The sequence below is a fragment of the Tachypleus tridentatus genome, chromosome 13 (genome assembly GCF_004210375.1).
Source record: "Tachypleus tridentatus isolate NWPU-2018 chromosome 13, ASM421037v1, whole genome shotgun sequence".
Lineage (NCBI taxonomy): Eukaryota > Metazoa > Arthropoda > Merostomata > Xiphosura > Limulidae > Tachypleus > Tachypleus tridentatus.
Genome location: NC_134837.1, coordinates 60539642 through 60555518, shown reverse-complemented (window position 1 = coordinate 60555518; position 15877 = coordinate 60539642). Strand labels below are relative to the sequence as shown.

At 35.0% G+C, this 15877-nt stretch overlaps 1 protein-coding gene across 1 annotated transcript; it reads right to left on the bottom strand.

The window, feature by feature from the left end:
• Positions 1-580: 580 nt before the first annotated feature.
• Positions 581-15126, bottom strand: LOC143236149 (uncharacterized). The gene is made up of 3 exons (XM_076474438.1): positions 14972-15126; positions 5882-6017; positions 581-759 (listed from the first exon to the last, which is right to left on the bottom strand). Exons 1-3 carry the CDS (start codon positions 15002-15004, stop codon positions 581-583), a joined length of 348 nt encoding a protein of 115 aa, XP_076330553.1. The 5' UTR covers positions 15005-15126.
• Positions 15127-15877: the final 751 nt, after the last annotated feature.

Sequence of the window (15877 nt, the reverse complement as noted above, 5' to 3'; positions counted from 1 at the left end):
GATAAGTAGTTACACAGACATACAACAGACAGTACTATTATATTTATACAGATAAGTAGTTACATGGACGTACAACAGACAGTACTATTATATTTATACAGATAAGTAGTTACATGGACGTACAACAGACAGTACTATTATATTTATACAGATAAGTAGTTACATGGACGTACAACAGACAGTACTATTATATTTATATAAATAAGTACTTACATGGACATAGAACAGACAGTACCATTATATTTTATATAGATATGTAGTTACATGGACATATACAGTGCTGTTATATTTATATAGATATTTTCATGGGGAACAGGAAGAGATGGGGTCCTTTGGTGATCAACGATTAAATACATATAATTTGGATATTAACTATAAATATCACATGATAGTGCACAATAATATAGATTTCAAAACAACATATAATTAATGATACTTGTTATTAACGTCACTAGCAATTACAATAGTATTAAAAAGTATTCAAAAGTATAAAAGTTTCATAAACATATTAACGTTAATTATCATAATTTTCACACAAACAATCATTAACTTTAAAAGTTATTTAGTATTTCTAACAAGATCACGCCCACCTCATTAGACGACCTGATGCACGTAAACCAATAGCAGGATAAGGATATCTAACTTTTCCTTCATACTCCTCCCACCTCTCTTCTAGTATAGTCCAGCAACGACCCAAAATAATCCCACAGAAGCCAGCGTTAACACAACAAAATACAATTAGCACTAATCCAATCCAACCTGAAAAACAAACATTACTTATTTAAATACACTGAACTTGCTTAAAGTTAAAAAGTTTTCCTATTTAAAGAATAAACTGAAATTAATACATATTTATCTCTTAAATTGTACATAATCTTCCTTTTGTAAGTTTATCCACTGTTTTAAAAACACCTCTAAAACTTAATGTCCCATATTTTGTTATATATAATTCTTCTGAAGTGTATTTATTCTGTTACAAACTTCAAACTGAACAATTACATATACTCCAGCACAAATGTTTTGTGAGATAACTTATTCTGTTATAAAACTAGGACTGAACACCATATACCTTGTCACCAGTTGAAGTACTTTACTATACATAACCTTCCTTATGCTGGTTCACTTATTCTGTTGTTAAATTAGAAGTAAATGTCATATACCATGTCACCAGTTGAAGTACTTTACTATACATAACCTTCTACTTGCTAGTTCGTTTGTTCTATTACAAAATTAAACATTAAATGCCATGTCCCCACTTTACTTATACTGTTAGAAAATTAAAGATCATGTACCATGTCTCCGGTTCAAGTACTTTATATATGTAATATTTTTACGGTATTTCTCAGTTTCTGTTATAAAATTGAAACTAAATGTCACATATCACGTCTTTAAGTGCTTTATTATATGTAATCATCCTTATGTTGGTTGACTCTGTTATAAACTAAAACTAACGGTTATATACCATGCTCATATTTCAGTTGATTTCTTTTGTGTAATCTTCATTATGCTGCTCCTCTTATTCTGTTGGGAACATTTTCATGCTCCATTTTAGGTAATGCTCTAGAATACACATCGTCTTTTAGCAACAAAACTCTCACTTGATTGTTCGTAGGCCAAGCATAGTGCTTGTGCTGAATGCTCAATATTCATAACGATTTGTTAGAAAGGTTTGTTTTTTATTATTTTATTTTGTATTAACTTCGATGATATGATAACATAATAGTTTAATTCATAAGTTTTATGGTATCGACATTATAAAATTCACCATGTAACGCTTATGTATTAAATTAGATTATGAACTGGCTTACTATTTGTAACATTATAAAGTAATCATTGAAAAAGTTTTATATGGGGAAATAAACGTTACTTTTGAATATTGATTTGGTATTTTAATGTAATTTACATGAAGCACATTTCTAGGATTTAGTACCGCGTATATTGATATAGTATTTCCCACTTTCAGTTTTCCTCCAGTCTGTATAAGAAATGTGTATTTCTAGCATTTAAAAAAGTTCTACGACCAACAATCAACAGGATGTCAAGGAAAACAAACAACACTTATTATAAAAAGGATCGTTGTGATATGCAATGATTTCCTTAATTTTACATAATCACATAAAAATAGAAAAATAAAAGTTCCTAAACAATGTATTCTTTACTTTCCAGTTAAGGTTACAGGCCAAACACAACGAACTATAGTAATGAAGCTAACCTGTGTCAGAAATTATAATGAAAGATTTTAAAGATAAATTGTTATTTAAATAAATATATAGCAGCACTGGAATTGAAATATATTATATAAATAATATTTTATCCTCTTAATACACTTAGTAAAATAATTCCATCTACAATGTAACACAAAGAAATTGATCTACACTTGAAATATGAAGTGGTCAAAGTTAGGACTTGACATGATAAATTAATCTGATGGATATCCTATGCTGCACTCCAATATTAATGTAAAACTATGTGAAAATGCCTTCCAACGAAAACATGATTAAAACCATGATTCTTCTATAACACGCCCCTGCATTATCACCATTAACTGATAACATCTGTGTAATGTCTTTATACACCAGCAGTCCACCGCCATCAAAACTATATACACATTATAATTTCTGTGTGTAATGCCTTCATACACCACCACCATCAAAACTATATACACATTATAATTTCTGTGTGTAATGCCTTCATACACCACCACCATCAAAACTATATACACATTATAATTTCTGTGTAATGCCTTCATACACCACCACCATCAAAACTATATACACATTATATTCTCCACCACTTTTCGAAACATAGTAATGCTCTTTCATTTTTTATCTTTGTTTATGATGAGTATCACATATTCTTTATATCCTATATTAATATACGTTCACTATAGTGAGTGAAAAACAACTCAAAGACACCTCATTTACCCCTGGGTATCTTTTACTGTGCATGACACAAAGTTTTAGTGTCTTAGATTCAAATGTTCGTTAAACTATTAAACTGCTATTTTTAGTTTATGTTACATCAATTAGTATAATACGAAATGTCAGCTAATAATCCATATATTACTACTATATAAGTTTTAAATTCTTCTACAAGACAATATTGAGAAAAAAAATCCTAAATTTCCTCTAGTATGACATTTTTTTATAAGCATCTTGTCTTCCCTATTTTATCCACTGCTATTGAAAAAGTACGAACACTGCAACTCAAATAAACACAAGATAACCATAGAAAACACTCAGATACTAAGTACGGAAACAAATATAAACAAACTTAAAATCACAGAAGCCCTACTTATACACAACTAAAATCAAAATTAAACCAATATAAAGGAACACCTTTATACCTATACTAATTAATAATTTAACATCTAACTGCAACGCCACGTGAGGGCGTTATAAAGTGACGGTCATTCTCATTATTCGTAGGTAAAAGAGTAGCCCAAGAGTTGGCGGTGGGTGGTGAAGACTAGCTGCCTTTCCTCTACTCTTACACTGCTAAATAGGGATAGCTAGCGCAGATAGCCCTCGTGTAGCTTTGCGCGAAATTCAAAAACAAACAAGCAAAGTCATGTACAATCCCGTACACGTTTACACTATGGTCCCTAAGACATTTATCTAGTAATGGTCAGTTGCAAACTCTTTCTCTTTGGGGTGATGGGGATTCGAACCCGCGACTCTCAGATTATGAGTCAAACGCCCTAACCCACTGGCAATGCTGAGCCACAAAAAATTAAAAATTAGGTTTCAAAGGGATCCGTGAAAGCAAAACTGACTTCCGGTGTACTGAAAATCAGAAATCATATAGAAAGGGCGTCTGAGAAAATCAGAATATATATGATTTAGTACGTTGTGCCAAAAGGACTTTGTGAATGTGCAAGAGACAAAGGCACATGATAGCCACATTGGAGCGCACATATCGCATTGTGATGCCTCCAAAATAGTTTTGGGAATGGTATATAAAACCTTTTTCAAAAACAAAACATTTATATATAGAATATAAAGATGTGTTTATATCTGGGATTTAACATTTTCAGACTGTTGTTTTCATTTATAACTTACTGATACTGAAAACAGAAGTATGATGAATTAAGTGAGCCAGCGCTATCCAGAGAGAGTCCTACATCAAGTTACCTATCCACAAGAAAATGATAAGTAAGAAGTCTTGTAAGTGGTTAGAGTCCGCAAATGTCAGTGATAAAAAGTATTTGTTTGTTTGGTTTTGAATTTCGCGCAAAGCTACACGAGGGCTATCTGTGCTAGCCGTCCCTAATTTAGTAGTGTAAGACTAGAGGGAAGGCAGCTAGTCATCACCACCCACCGCCAACTCTTGAGCTACTCTTTTACCAACGAATAGTGGGATTGACTGTCACATTATAACGCTTCCACGGCTGATAGGGCGAGCAAGCCTGGTGTGACGGGATTCGAACCCGCGACCCTCAGTTTGCGAGTCGAGCGCCCTAACCACCAGGCCATGATAAAAGTACACCTCGCATCCCAAGCAACAGACGTAATTAACTGATCAACAATAGGCCACATTTAGAGTGATATTTTTTTATGTAATATGTGCTTTACATAAACGAATATCATTATGTAAATAAATATTTATTGGCCAATTCACCACTGCGTTCTTTTACATATTTCATAATAACTGACAAACAAACTACAAGCTGCTTTCACTTTTACATTGTTCTAACTTGTACTGATTTGTAGCCCTAAGTAACTCTATAAATGACATTCAAAGGAAGATAAACACGAAAATCGTAAAGAAACAAACATATACTAGTTCACATCTACTGGATCATGTAAGTTACTATTTGTGATAACTCACAATGATTTGAACGTTCACTAAAACTGAGTATTACACTAAAATAAATCTGTCAGCTCAATATTCATTAAATATTTACTTCTCGCTAACTGCAGCTCACTTGTATTTATGTTTAATCCTTATTTTAGATATTTCAAAAAGTCTCTCGATCATCATTACAACCAGCAGTTTTCTATAGCAAACAAACAAGTTTCAACATCTAAAAATATAGCCTACTACAGTATTAAAGTAATTAAGATTCAACCCTTAAACTGACCTCAGTGACTCTTAATATAATATTATGTTTTGTCTAATTGTAAACAAATATCGTTCACATTCAGAAAAACTTCTAATTTTGAGAAAAAGAAACAAATTTCAAATTATCATTGTATCAGACACTTCATTCATTCATGTTCTCTATATTTCTATGCATAATATACAATTCTGAGAGATTGAAATAAATTTAAAACATAAAATATTATAATATTATGTAGTGGATTTAACATTTCTTTCTCCTAATTACTTTGACTGTTTATTTTATGCGCCTAACAGACTGTTTAATCATGTTAAAAGAATAATTGCAAATCATATATATCTATTAATAACATCGTGTAAAAAATATAATTATGTGTTAGAGATGTTAGCACGAAATGTAAAAGCTAGGCGACCAACACATCAATTAATACGTAAAATAATTTACAATAATTCCAAAAAGTGCATAATGTAGCATCATAATACCAATGAGATTTATATAAATTTTTTTTTGCTGTTTTTAGCACAAACTTCCCCCAAACCCTTATTATAAATCACAAAGCATTTCAATGTTTATCTAAAATTATAAATAAAAACAAAATAAAGCCTGCTAGATGTTAAATCATTTCACATTTTAAGCTTTTTATTACTTACAGCTAAGTAAATAAACAGGTACCATGAAAGAGATTCTTTATAAAATTTTGATTTTAACACATGGTTGTAAATATGCCTTGTTAGTGTGGCATATAAGAGACATTTAAGTCATGTGTGAGATTCAGTGCACACATACTTTTTAAACCTGAGTGATCCATTTATTACTCACCTGTGCCAACAACTGACTCTGGAAGAGCCAGAACACCACTGCCAGCCATCTCTCCAGCCACAAATACTGCAGTAGTTAAAACTGACATGCCCAATCTGTTATCACTTGTTGTTCGGGTTTTCTTGGAACTTACTGACTGTGAATAAAGTAGTGATTTTCCTTCGTCATTCATGTTTCTTCAACTTAATTTTTGAGAAGATAACTCAATCACTCGTTTATTTAGTTGTTCTCGTCTGAAACAAACTATGAATCCACCTATTTCGTAATAATAATAGAATTCTTAAAACTTATTTCAAGTGTCACAATTATTTACCACTTCTCTTTTCCACTGCTCACGTATTTTTGAATCCAAAAAGTTTTAACTGCTGTTTGAAGTTTGAATAGCAGAGTAGATCTATAATTGGAGTGTCCGTAGGGTAAGATGCTAAAGTGTTTTATTAATTTTGTTATCGGAATGACTCATTTGATAATTCAGATAACATTACAACCACAAATATGTGCTGACATCACAGATAGAACTTCATTGTACAAACATCTATTGTGCATCATCATACACATTTAACAAGATGACTAAGTGTCTTTTACTTTATATAGATTTTTACTTGACACCTAGCTTTGGTTTTACAATAATTACTGTAAGCCCAGTTTGTGTTTTTAAAATGTAGAACTTTACGGATTATCTGAATGTTTTATTGTTGAATCTTATTTACTTATTGGTTGCCAATAATATGAACATAGTACCGTTCCTTAGACAGCTAAACACTTTTCAACTCTTAAAAAAGAACAATATTCTTAAACTATTAACAATATAAAAGTGTTGTTTCCCCTGGGACAGCGGTAAGTCTTTGGATTTACGATGCTAAAATAAGAGGTTCATTTTCCTTCGGTGGACACAAATGATAGCCCTCTGTGGCTTTGCTATGAGAAAACACACACACACAGATAAAGGAACATTTTAACCTATTTGTGTTATAAGATATGGTGTCGTTCCTTAAAGAGCTAAAACAAAATTTTAAAACTATATTTTGTTATTTTTATGTTATTTCTCATTTCCACATATGTTTAGATGATAAGTTATCTGTATAACAGACACTTAATATATTATATATATTGCCAATCCTGGTGTCTTTCCGAACGTTCGTTCGTCTTCCGTTTGAAAAATTGCACACGCAGACAAAACTCAACATCTACTTTTGAAATGACTGGAGGATATGCATGAATAATATTGATGCCTTATTTTACAAGCAGGATTTGTGTTAGGAATTAATTAACCTATTATTCACATTTCAAAATGTGACGTAACTTAAAGAATAAAAATTTAAATTTACCTTATATATATTATTGTTGAGCAGCTGTTAACGTGACTGAAATGTTTAACAATTATTTTTCGTGGTGGGCGCTATAAGTGAAACAAAGTGTGCAACAAAATCAACATTTTTAAAAAAGTCCATGAAACAGTGTGTTTATCTTATAGCAAAGCCACATCGGTCTATCTGCTGAGCCCACCGAGGGGAATCGAACCTCTGAGTTTAGCATTGCAAATCCGGAAACATACCGCTGTACTAGCGGAGGGCAAAATGTCTTTTATTTTTACTCTGTGTGTGTGTTTTTCTTATAGCACAGCCACATCAGACGATCTGTTGAACCCACCGAGTAGAATCGAACCCCTGATTTTAGCATTGGAAATTCGAAGACTTACCGCTGTACTAGCGGGGGATCCCATGAAACAATTTAAATTGATAGATTAACTTAAACTTTTCCCGTCACCATGGACTGGAATTTTTGTTAAATAAACTCTTCTCGATACTAGGGGGCGGATACTTTTAGTTATGTTTGATATGAAGGCTTATTGATGGAAGAACATCAAGTTCGAAAATATGCATTTATAAAATAGACTTATGATTAGAACAACAAATAAAAGAAGTAAAATAATAATAATAATACGCATCATTAGAATTTTTTTCGTGCTCTTACAAAGAAAACAAAATCATTCAATTTGATAAACTGGAGAAAATCAAGGTACATATCTAGCTATTGTTAATTTTACTTTTACAAAAATTGCGTTTCCTCTTTACTGTTCTATACAGAATATTACGATTATAAAGCTTGGATACGTGTACGTGTTTTCTCACCTGGTTAGGATTAATATGGGTGTATCTACTGCTTTCTGTTTATAATCTCAAGCTATCTCTTATTGTCATGTCTGGTGTAACGTATCTGCAGCTGTAGGTCTCAGTACTTTAGCTAAGTCATTGATAACATTTTCATGACGTGTGTTGTACTGGATTTATGAAATTAATGATTTTTTTTTGTTTGCTAGTAAGACAATTTACCAAAGGTGGGTGACATGGCCTTTTAGAAGTTATTAATAGCTTGAACTTGTGTATAGATTCAAGTAAAATTGGTTCTTCAATCAGAATCACTACAATTTTCATTTAATATTATTCATAACTTGTCTTTTTCTAGTGTAAATGAAATTGTTTTTAATTAAGTCCAGCAGTCAACATAAGTTTGTTTGTTTTTTTAATTTCGCACAAAACTACTCGATGGCTATCTGTGCTAGCCGTCCCTAATTTTGCAGTGTAAGAGTAGAGGGAAGACAGCTAGTCATCACCACCCACCGCCAACTCTTGGGCTACTCTTTTACCAACGAATAGTGGGATTGACCGTCACATTATAACGCCCCCACGGCTGAAAGGGCGAGCATGTTTGGCGCGACGTTGATACGAACCTACGACCCTCAGATTACGAGGTCGCACGCCTTAACACGCTTGGCCATGCCGGGCCATGTCAACATAGGAAAAGTAGGTCAATGAATGCAGCCACAGTTGGAAGAGCTACAACCTGGATGTTAAGTTCTTACATCGAGTCCACTAAAACATAAACATTTTAAACCTAGTTTTGAAGACAAGTCATAACTCAGAGCTTCACAGCATTTGAGCATGCTCACTCTCCTGGACTTGTCTTTAGCATGCTGGAGGAGTTCATAGTTGATGGTTGATATGATAATGCAAGAACTAAGAGTCCTGAGACTAGTGGGAATGGTCATACTGTGCCCAACCAAGTGAGGTCGATATATTTTTTAATGGAGACACCAATAGTGGTGAAGACTTTATGGTATTTGGGGAGAATAGGATTCACAAGTTTGACCTATATCACCACCAGGTGGGGTAGAAAATGTCTGAAGAAGAGTTTGAAGATTTCTGAAACAGTTCAGCCTTATTAGAGGAAAGACAAGCTGCCAGAATTGCCAAAGGTCACCTGAAGGCATCAATTTCAGTAAGATCACAAATTAATGGATGATTGAAAAGCTGAAATATAACGGACCAAGAAGCTCATGTATACAAATCTTCTGTGATGTTAACAAGGGAAATGTTTACGAAGAAATAATGGCTTTCATGAGAGCTCATATACCAATAAAATTGTTATCAAAGATATTGTGTTCTTGACTTGACTAAAGTCGCTTTTGTGGAGGCGCTTGTTGAAGGTAGTTACACTGGAGGAATTAGCACAGAGAAAAAAATCTTAGTTATGGTTGCAGTGGCTCCACCTTTTTGAGAATATAAATACTGACTTTTGAGAAGCACAAACACCGGAAATGCTCGGTCCTTAGCTCTATAACTATAAAAACCCCAGATGTTGTGGTACAAGTACACTTGTTACAAAGGCCCTATTACTATGATACCATAATCTATGCACCAGTAAGTTTCTACGAAATGAAATTTCTGAGTAAAATAAAAAGTCATCAGCTGCAATAGAAGCGATAATAAGATTCTTTATAGCTGATTGCCAAATTAATGGTACGCTATGTTTACTCACAACTACTTTAAACTAGGAAAGCTTGACTAAAAAACAGAGAAAAAAAAGGAAAAAATTACACAATTCACAACTACTTTATTTTTAACGACTGTGGTTTCGCCAGTAAAGTAAGTATCAGTTATAAAAGAGACTGATATGGTTCTCACTACCACTGTAGGTGGGCACAATAATTTACTTGTATTCAGAGGTATGATGGTAATCTCCGTTCACCTAATTAGACAATAACTTGGTATATTCCTATGAAATTATATGAATATGAAGTCGAGTTTTTTGTTGAGAATGATGTTGCCAGAACCTTACTGGACATCACAGTCACTGATAGTGAAGCTACCACCCAGAAAGCCAACAGTATCTCTGTTGTGAATAGTGGGGAGATAACCTAGAAAGGAAGTTGAGAATCATCTCTTAATGTTTCTATTGATGTAGGTTATTGCCTCTAACATAGGATCAAATATTTATTTCTGAGTTTTAAAAATGGTGATGCTAATAGCTAGTTATACGTGGGAGTTGTAGTTCTGCAGTACAAAAATCTAAGAACACCTTGTCAGAGCACAGAAATATTTGATTACACAAATATCTGTTAAAGGAAATCATAACATTTTCACACACACATATATACTCTTCAAAAAAAGAAACGCAAAAGGGATATTTTTTTTTATTTTAAAGAGAAATATATGAAACAACGTTACAAGCTCAGAGTATGTGATGTTACACGTGTTACGGCACTGATTGTCAGACCAAAATGACAATAAAAGTTGTGCACTTTGAAAACGGAGGAAAACATCGGATTTTTTAGCCAAAACACATTCGTGTCCAATAAATTTGTTTGAGAGATCTGCATGTTCTGCAAGTGCAACATGTGCAAAATCCCTATAAAAGTGACGGGTTCTCGGTTTCCATAGCTCAGTGTTAAGCCACCGACACGCAATACAGTTACGCCAAGACTGACTGAAGCACAACGCAACAACGCCATTGGTCGCTTGGAAGCAGGCGAATCTCGATCAGATATTGCCAGAGCTGTGAATGTCCACCCAAGCACCATTACAAGGCTATGGAGTCGTCACCAACAACATGGATCAACTCGTGACCGTCCACGATCTGACAGACCTCGTGCGACCACGCCCGCACAAGATCGCTGCATCCGGTTACGTCACCTTTGGGATAGGACCACCACTGCGACGTCTACTGCCTCAACCATACCAGGGCTGCATAGAATTTCCGATCAGACCGTACGCAACCGTCTACGACATGCAAGAATCCGACCTTGACGTCCAGTCAGAGGCGTCATCCTCACCCAGCAACATCGTCAAGCACGGCTGTAGTGGACTCGGGTACATCGGGTAGGGCCTCATCGACGATGGAGGCATGAATTACGTTTTATGCTTCGTAGGCAGGATGGAAGGACCCGTGTTTACCGTCGCCGAGGTGAACGTTTTGCAGCAAACTGTGTGCAGGAAGTTGACAGATTTGGTGGTGGCAGCTCATGATGTGGGCTGCCATCGCCTACAATGCCAGAACAGATCTTTTGCACATTCGAGGGAATCTTACGGCTCAACGATTCGTCGACGAGATTCTTAGGCCCCATATGCAACCCATCATGGTGAACGTCAACGACGTTTTTCAACATGACAACGCCCGTCCTCACACAGCCCGACTCACCACTGTCTTCTTGAGACACCACAACATCAACGTTCTTCCATGGCCCTCCAGATCACCAGATTTAAACCCCATCGAACATCTTTGGGACGAGTTAGACCAACGTCTACGACGGTGACAACCTCAACCGCAGACTCTATCTCAGCTTGCAGCAGTTTTGCAGGCTGAGTGGACAGCCATTCCACAGGATGTGATTCGTCATCTCATCGCTTCCATGGGCAGGAAATGCCAAGCAGTTATTGATGCTCACGGGGGGCATACTCGTTATTGACGTTGAGTGACGTTAAACTTCAACTAGTGAGCGTGGACTTCGCCTTTGCAGACTTTGGATGTTCAGCAGCGAATGTGCAAAGTTTCACACATGTCATACAGAACTACCCGGAATAAACTTGTTAACAATTTGTCTCAAATTTTGCCTTTTGCGTTTCTTTTTTTGAAGAGTATATATTAGTGTTTTCCTTGATACTGTGCATATTTAATCTAGCAGACAATTAACATCTGCTGAGATAAAAGATCCACTTTTCTATCCATAAACCACACAGCTAACGTTGTAAGTATCAATTTTGTTTTTTGACTGTGCTATTTTATAATTATGATCAGGCAACTACTCACTTCCTAGAGCCAAAATAACTGAAACTAGCTGAATAGTTATTGTTGTTTCAAATGGATAAGTTAAGAAAATAATGAGGAAGGATTGGGTTAGAAACAGGAAATTCGAATCTCTGATTAATCGTACTACGACCATAATAGCAAAACATAGCATTATTAAATTAAACAAAATACGCTGCATTTTTAAAAAAAGAACCCTTGGGTACAAGCTACAAAGTGAGACTATAACCTAGGATACATTTTATAATCCCACGTTGTAGCTTGTACTCCAAGACCTTTTTTCTAATGTAGCGTATTTTGTTTAATTTTAATGTGTTTTGTTTTCGCTTAAAAATTATGGTTAAAAGATAATTAATCAGAAATTAGGATTTGCCGTTTCTAACGCAGTCCTTCCTCATGATTTTGTTTATTCATTTAAATGTATTTAAAACTAAAATCCTGAAATAAATAATGTTATTGACACCATTTATCCAACAGAATTAGAAATTGAAAATACTTTAATGTCTCATACAGATACACATTACTTAGATTCAGAAGTAAAAGTAATTGATAAAAAGGATATCAATATAAATATTTTTGATAAAATAAAATATTTTGATTTTCCAATTTATAGTTTACCCTCTTTACATAGTAATGTTCCATACCCATTTTTATAAACAATATAACTTCACAGTTATTCAGAGCCCGGCATGGCCAGGTGGGTTGAGGTGTTCGACTCGTAATCTGAGGGTCGCGAGTTCGAATCCCCGTCGCACCAAACATGCTCGCCCTTTTAGCCGTAGGGGTTTTATAATGTGACCGGCAATCCCACTATTCGTGGGTAAAAGAGTAGCGCAAAAGTTGGCGGTGGGTGGTGATGACTTAGTTGCCTTCCCTCTAGTCTTACACTGCTAAATTAGGGACGGTTAGCGCAGATAGCCCTCGTGTAGCTTTGCGCGAAATTCCAAAAAAAAACAACAAACGAACAGTTATTCAGATATTGTAAAATGTGTAATAAATTACAATATTTTGTTAATAATGATGATATACTGATATGAAAATTAATAGTTAATGGATTTAATAAAGAAAGTTTAGATAAAATTATTAATTATTCTATAATAAATACAAAGAAAGTGAAATCAGAGAAATTCTACTAAAAATTACTAATAACTGTTTTTAGTTAAAATAAGGTCATATAAGAACTTGACACTATTTTATGCGGATGTACATCATCAACCACATATAAAAGCATAACAGTCACAATCAACTTAGTATACTGATAATGGCGTGTTAATTAGTGATTCTTCTATAGAGGGGAAAGGAATGCGAATTTGATGAGTGCCGTTCTCGTAGAGTCAATCAGTAGTCATCGGTGCTAGTCTCTAACCATGCGCTGTTTAGTCTGTGAATTGTGTTCGAGTGTTGTTTTAACTTTGTCGTGCCTTTTGTGTGTGTGTGTGCGCGGGCGTACCTCGACTGGCGGTCGGTATGGCTACGGCCATCCGACCATACTCTGATCGGCCATAGTCCATCCGCTTTGTGGTGCCCGCGGCCTCGCTGCCCTCGGCAGTCGTAGATGCCGTAAACACTGCCTTGGGGGGTAGCAAACTTGAATGTTTATAACACTTTGGAAATGAGCGATATGTGGCGACACTGGCGTCGGCCACACACGCCCGGAACCTGCTGGACAAAGAAGACTTTCACTTTGGTTACCAGCGAGTGCCCGTAGGGTGGGCCGGGCAAAACATAAAGTGGGTGTCTCTCAGGTCGGTCCCTTTCGAATTGTCCCACGACGTCGTCAAGGACGTATTGTCGGCGTACGGGGCAGTTCGCAAAATTGAATTCGAAACTTATCACTCTCGCCCGGGAGTGTGTACAGGGAACCGACGTGTTTACATGGACATGAAAACGCCAGTTCCAAACTTCATATCTGTTAACGACTTCCGGGTGATGTGTAATTACCCGGGCACGCGGCGGCTGTGTCGCCGCTATGGCCTCGAAGACCACCTGCTCAACGACTGCCAGACTCCGCGGTGTGGGAAATGTCTCGAATATGGCCTGTGATATACAGTGTATCGTGTTGGCCACACGTCCTTGCGTTGCCCGAGGCATGTGGCAACATATGCTACGTCGTAAGAGGGGCGAAAGGGTGGGGGATTCCACCGTCCTGCCGTGGTAACTTCCGTTTTTCTTATTTTTTGTATATATTTCAATTTTTTTCTTTGTCTATATTTAATTATCCTTTTGCTTTGTATATATATTTCAATTTTGTTTATATAATTAATCACTTTATTTTTGTATTGTATGTATGCCAGTATTTTTTTATATATCATTTTTTAAATTTATACCTCGTTACTTTTTGTCACGTTTTGTTGTACGGTTAGTTTTTGCTGTAAATAAATTCAAAATTAACTTCAAGAGGTAAGTTTCATCTTACTTACCCCCAAATGGTAGTATTGTATTTCCTTATTTTTAGTCTTTTTCTTATTTTAACTTGGGAGAGCAGACACCTTCCCACAACTGTCTGAAAGCAGAGAAGGGTGATATAGATGTGGGACGTTGTGGGCTTGAGCACCCACAACTCAATCTCTTAGTTTCTAATTTTCTTATATGAGCCTAGTGAATTGGAGGTTTAAGACTGATAGATAATGTATCCTCACCGCAATGTGCACTTTTTTTCGTTTTTTAATGTGTTTTTGTTTTCGCTTAAAAATTATGTTTATGATTAATTAATATATATTTTGGTCACTTTCTAAAATTTATACCGCGTTACTTATATATCGTGCATGTTTATAGATGTATCGGCACTTTACAGATTCGTAGGAGAATAAAAACCTCACTTTTTACAATATTGTAATATTCTTACAAATAATTTCAATATTGCACTTGGTGTTACAATATGTACCGTAACAAGAGTGAATAAATACGTTTAGACATCAGAGGGCATTATTGTCCGCAGTAAATACTATAAAAATCAGTTTGTACATGATATGGTGTCAGAACACTTTAAAACAAAGAGAAACTTACCTCACTCAATGAAGAAATAATAGTTTCATCCATATTAGGTTTTCTTGCGATACTTGTACACTTCTCGTAAACAAACCACAAAACTAAAGCTTTAAAGTACTGTTATAACTGCAGAGAGAGTCGACTTTGTTTCTCGATATTGTTTAGAAAAAAATCATTTATATCTCATTCATAGAGATAACAAAGTCACGAGGATGACAAAAAGTATTCGACTCTTCTGATTAAATCTATTGTTTTATTACGGGTCCTGTCAGTTTCTGTTTTTTACACTCAAATCTAATACGGAAGCAAATTAAGAGAAACTTAATTGCAATTTAGTAGAATTCACTTATAATTACACATACAATCAGAAACGTCGCTCATACGGCGAGTGTTTGTGACAAAGATGTCTAAGCTTCACATTCATATCTCACTGGGAAAAAGAGAAAAATTGAAAAGTAAACATTTTCTACAAAAAGTTATTTTGTTTCTGGGTGCAGTTTACACTGTGTTCTTTAGTTATACACAACTCATTACATCACAGTGATTCAATGTATAGAACTCGGCAAGAATTTTCATATCTATTTTACTGACACAAATTGTGATGTATACATATATATCAAAGTAGAAACATTTCTTTAAAATATATTATTAACTCCAGTTTCTCAATACTGCATTTAAATTAGGAGTCCCTCAAGTATAGTCATAATAAAAGTTAGATTCTCATTGTGAGGATCATACTTTATTTAAAATGGTGTTCATTATAAATAAATGGTTCTTCCACATATCTGAAACATGTAATGTTCGAAAAATTTTATGGATTTTTGTTTCTCGTGCCATATAATGGATGACTCGAAAGTTTCGAGTATGCATAGATACATCCACGTTACGTTCATTAGGGTAAGATCACGATATTTTTACATCTAC

Bases quoted from the DNA above. Each gene is read 5' to 3' on its own strand.
- LOC143236149 (XM_076474438.1), bottom strand. From the start codon at position 15,004: ATGGATGAAACTATTATTTCTTCATTGAGTGAG. The intron at 6,018-14,971 runs GTAAGTTTCTCT...CTTTATTCACAG, and splicing joins TTATTTCTTCATTGAGTGAG to TCAGTAAGTTCCAAGAAAAC. The intron at 760-5,881 runs GTGAGTAATAAA...TTTGTTTTTCAG, and splicing joins AGAGTCAGTTGTTGGCACAG to GTTGGATTGGATTAGTGCTA.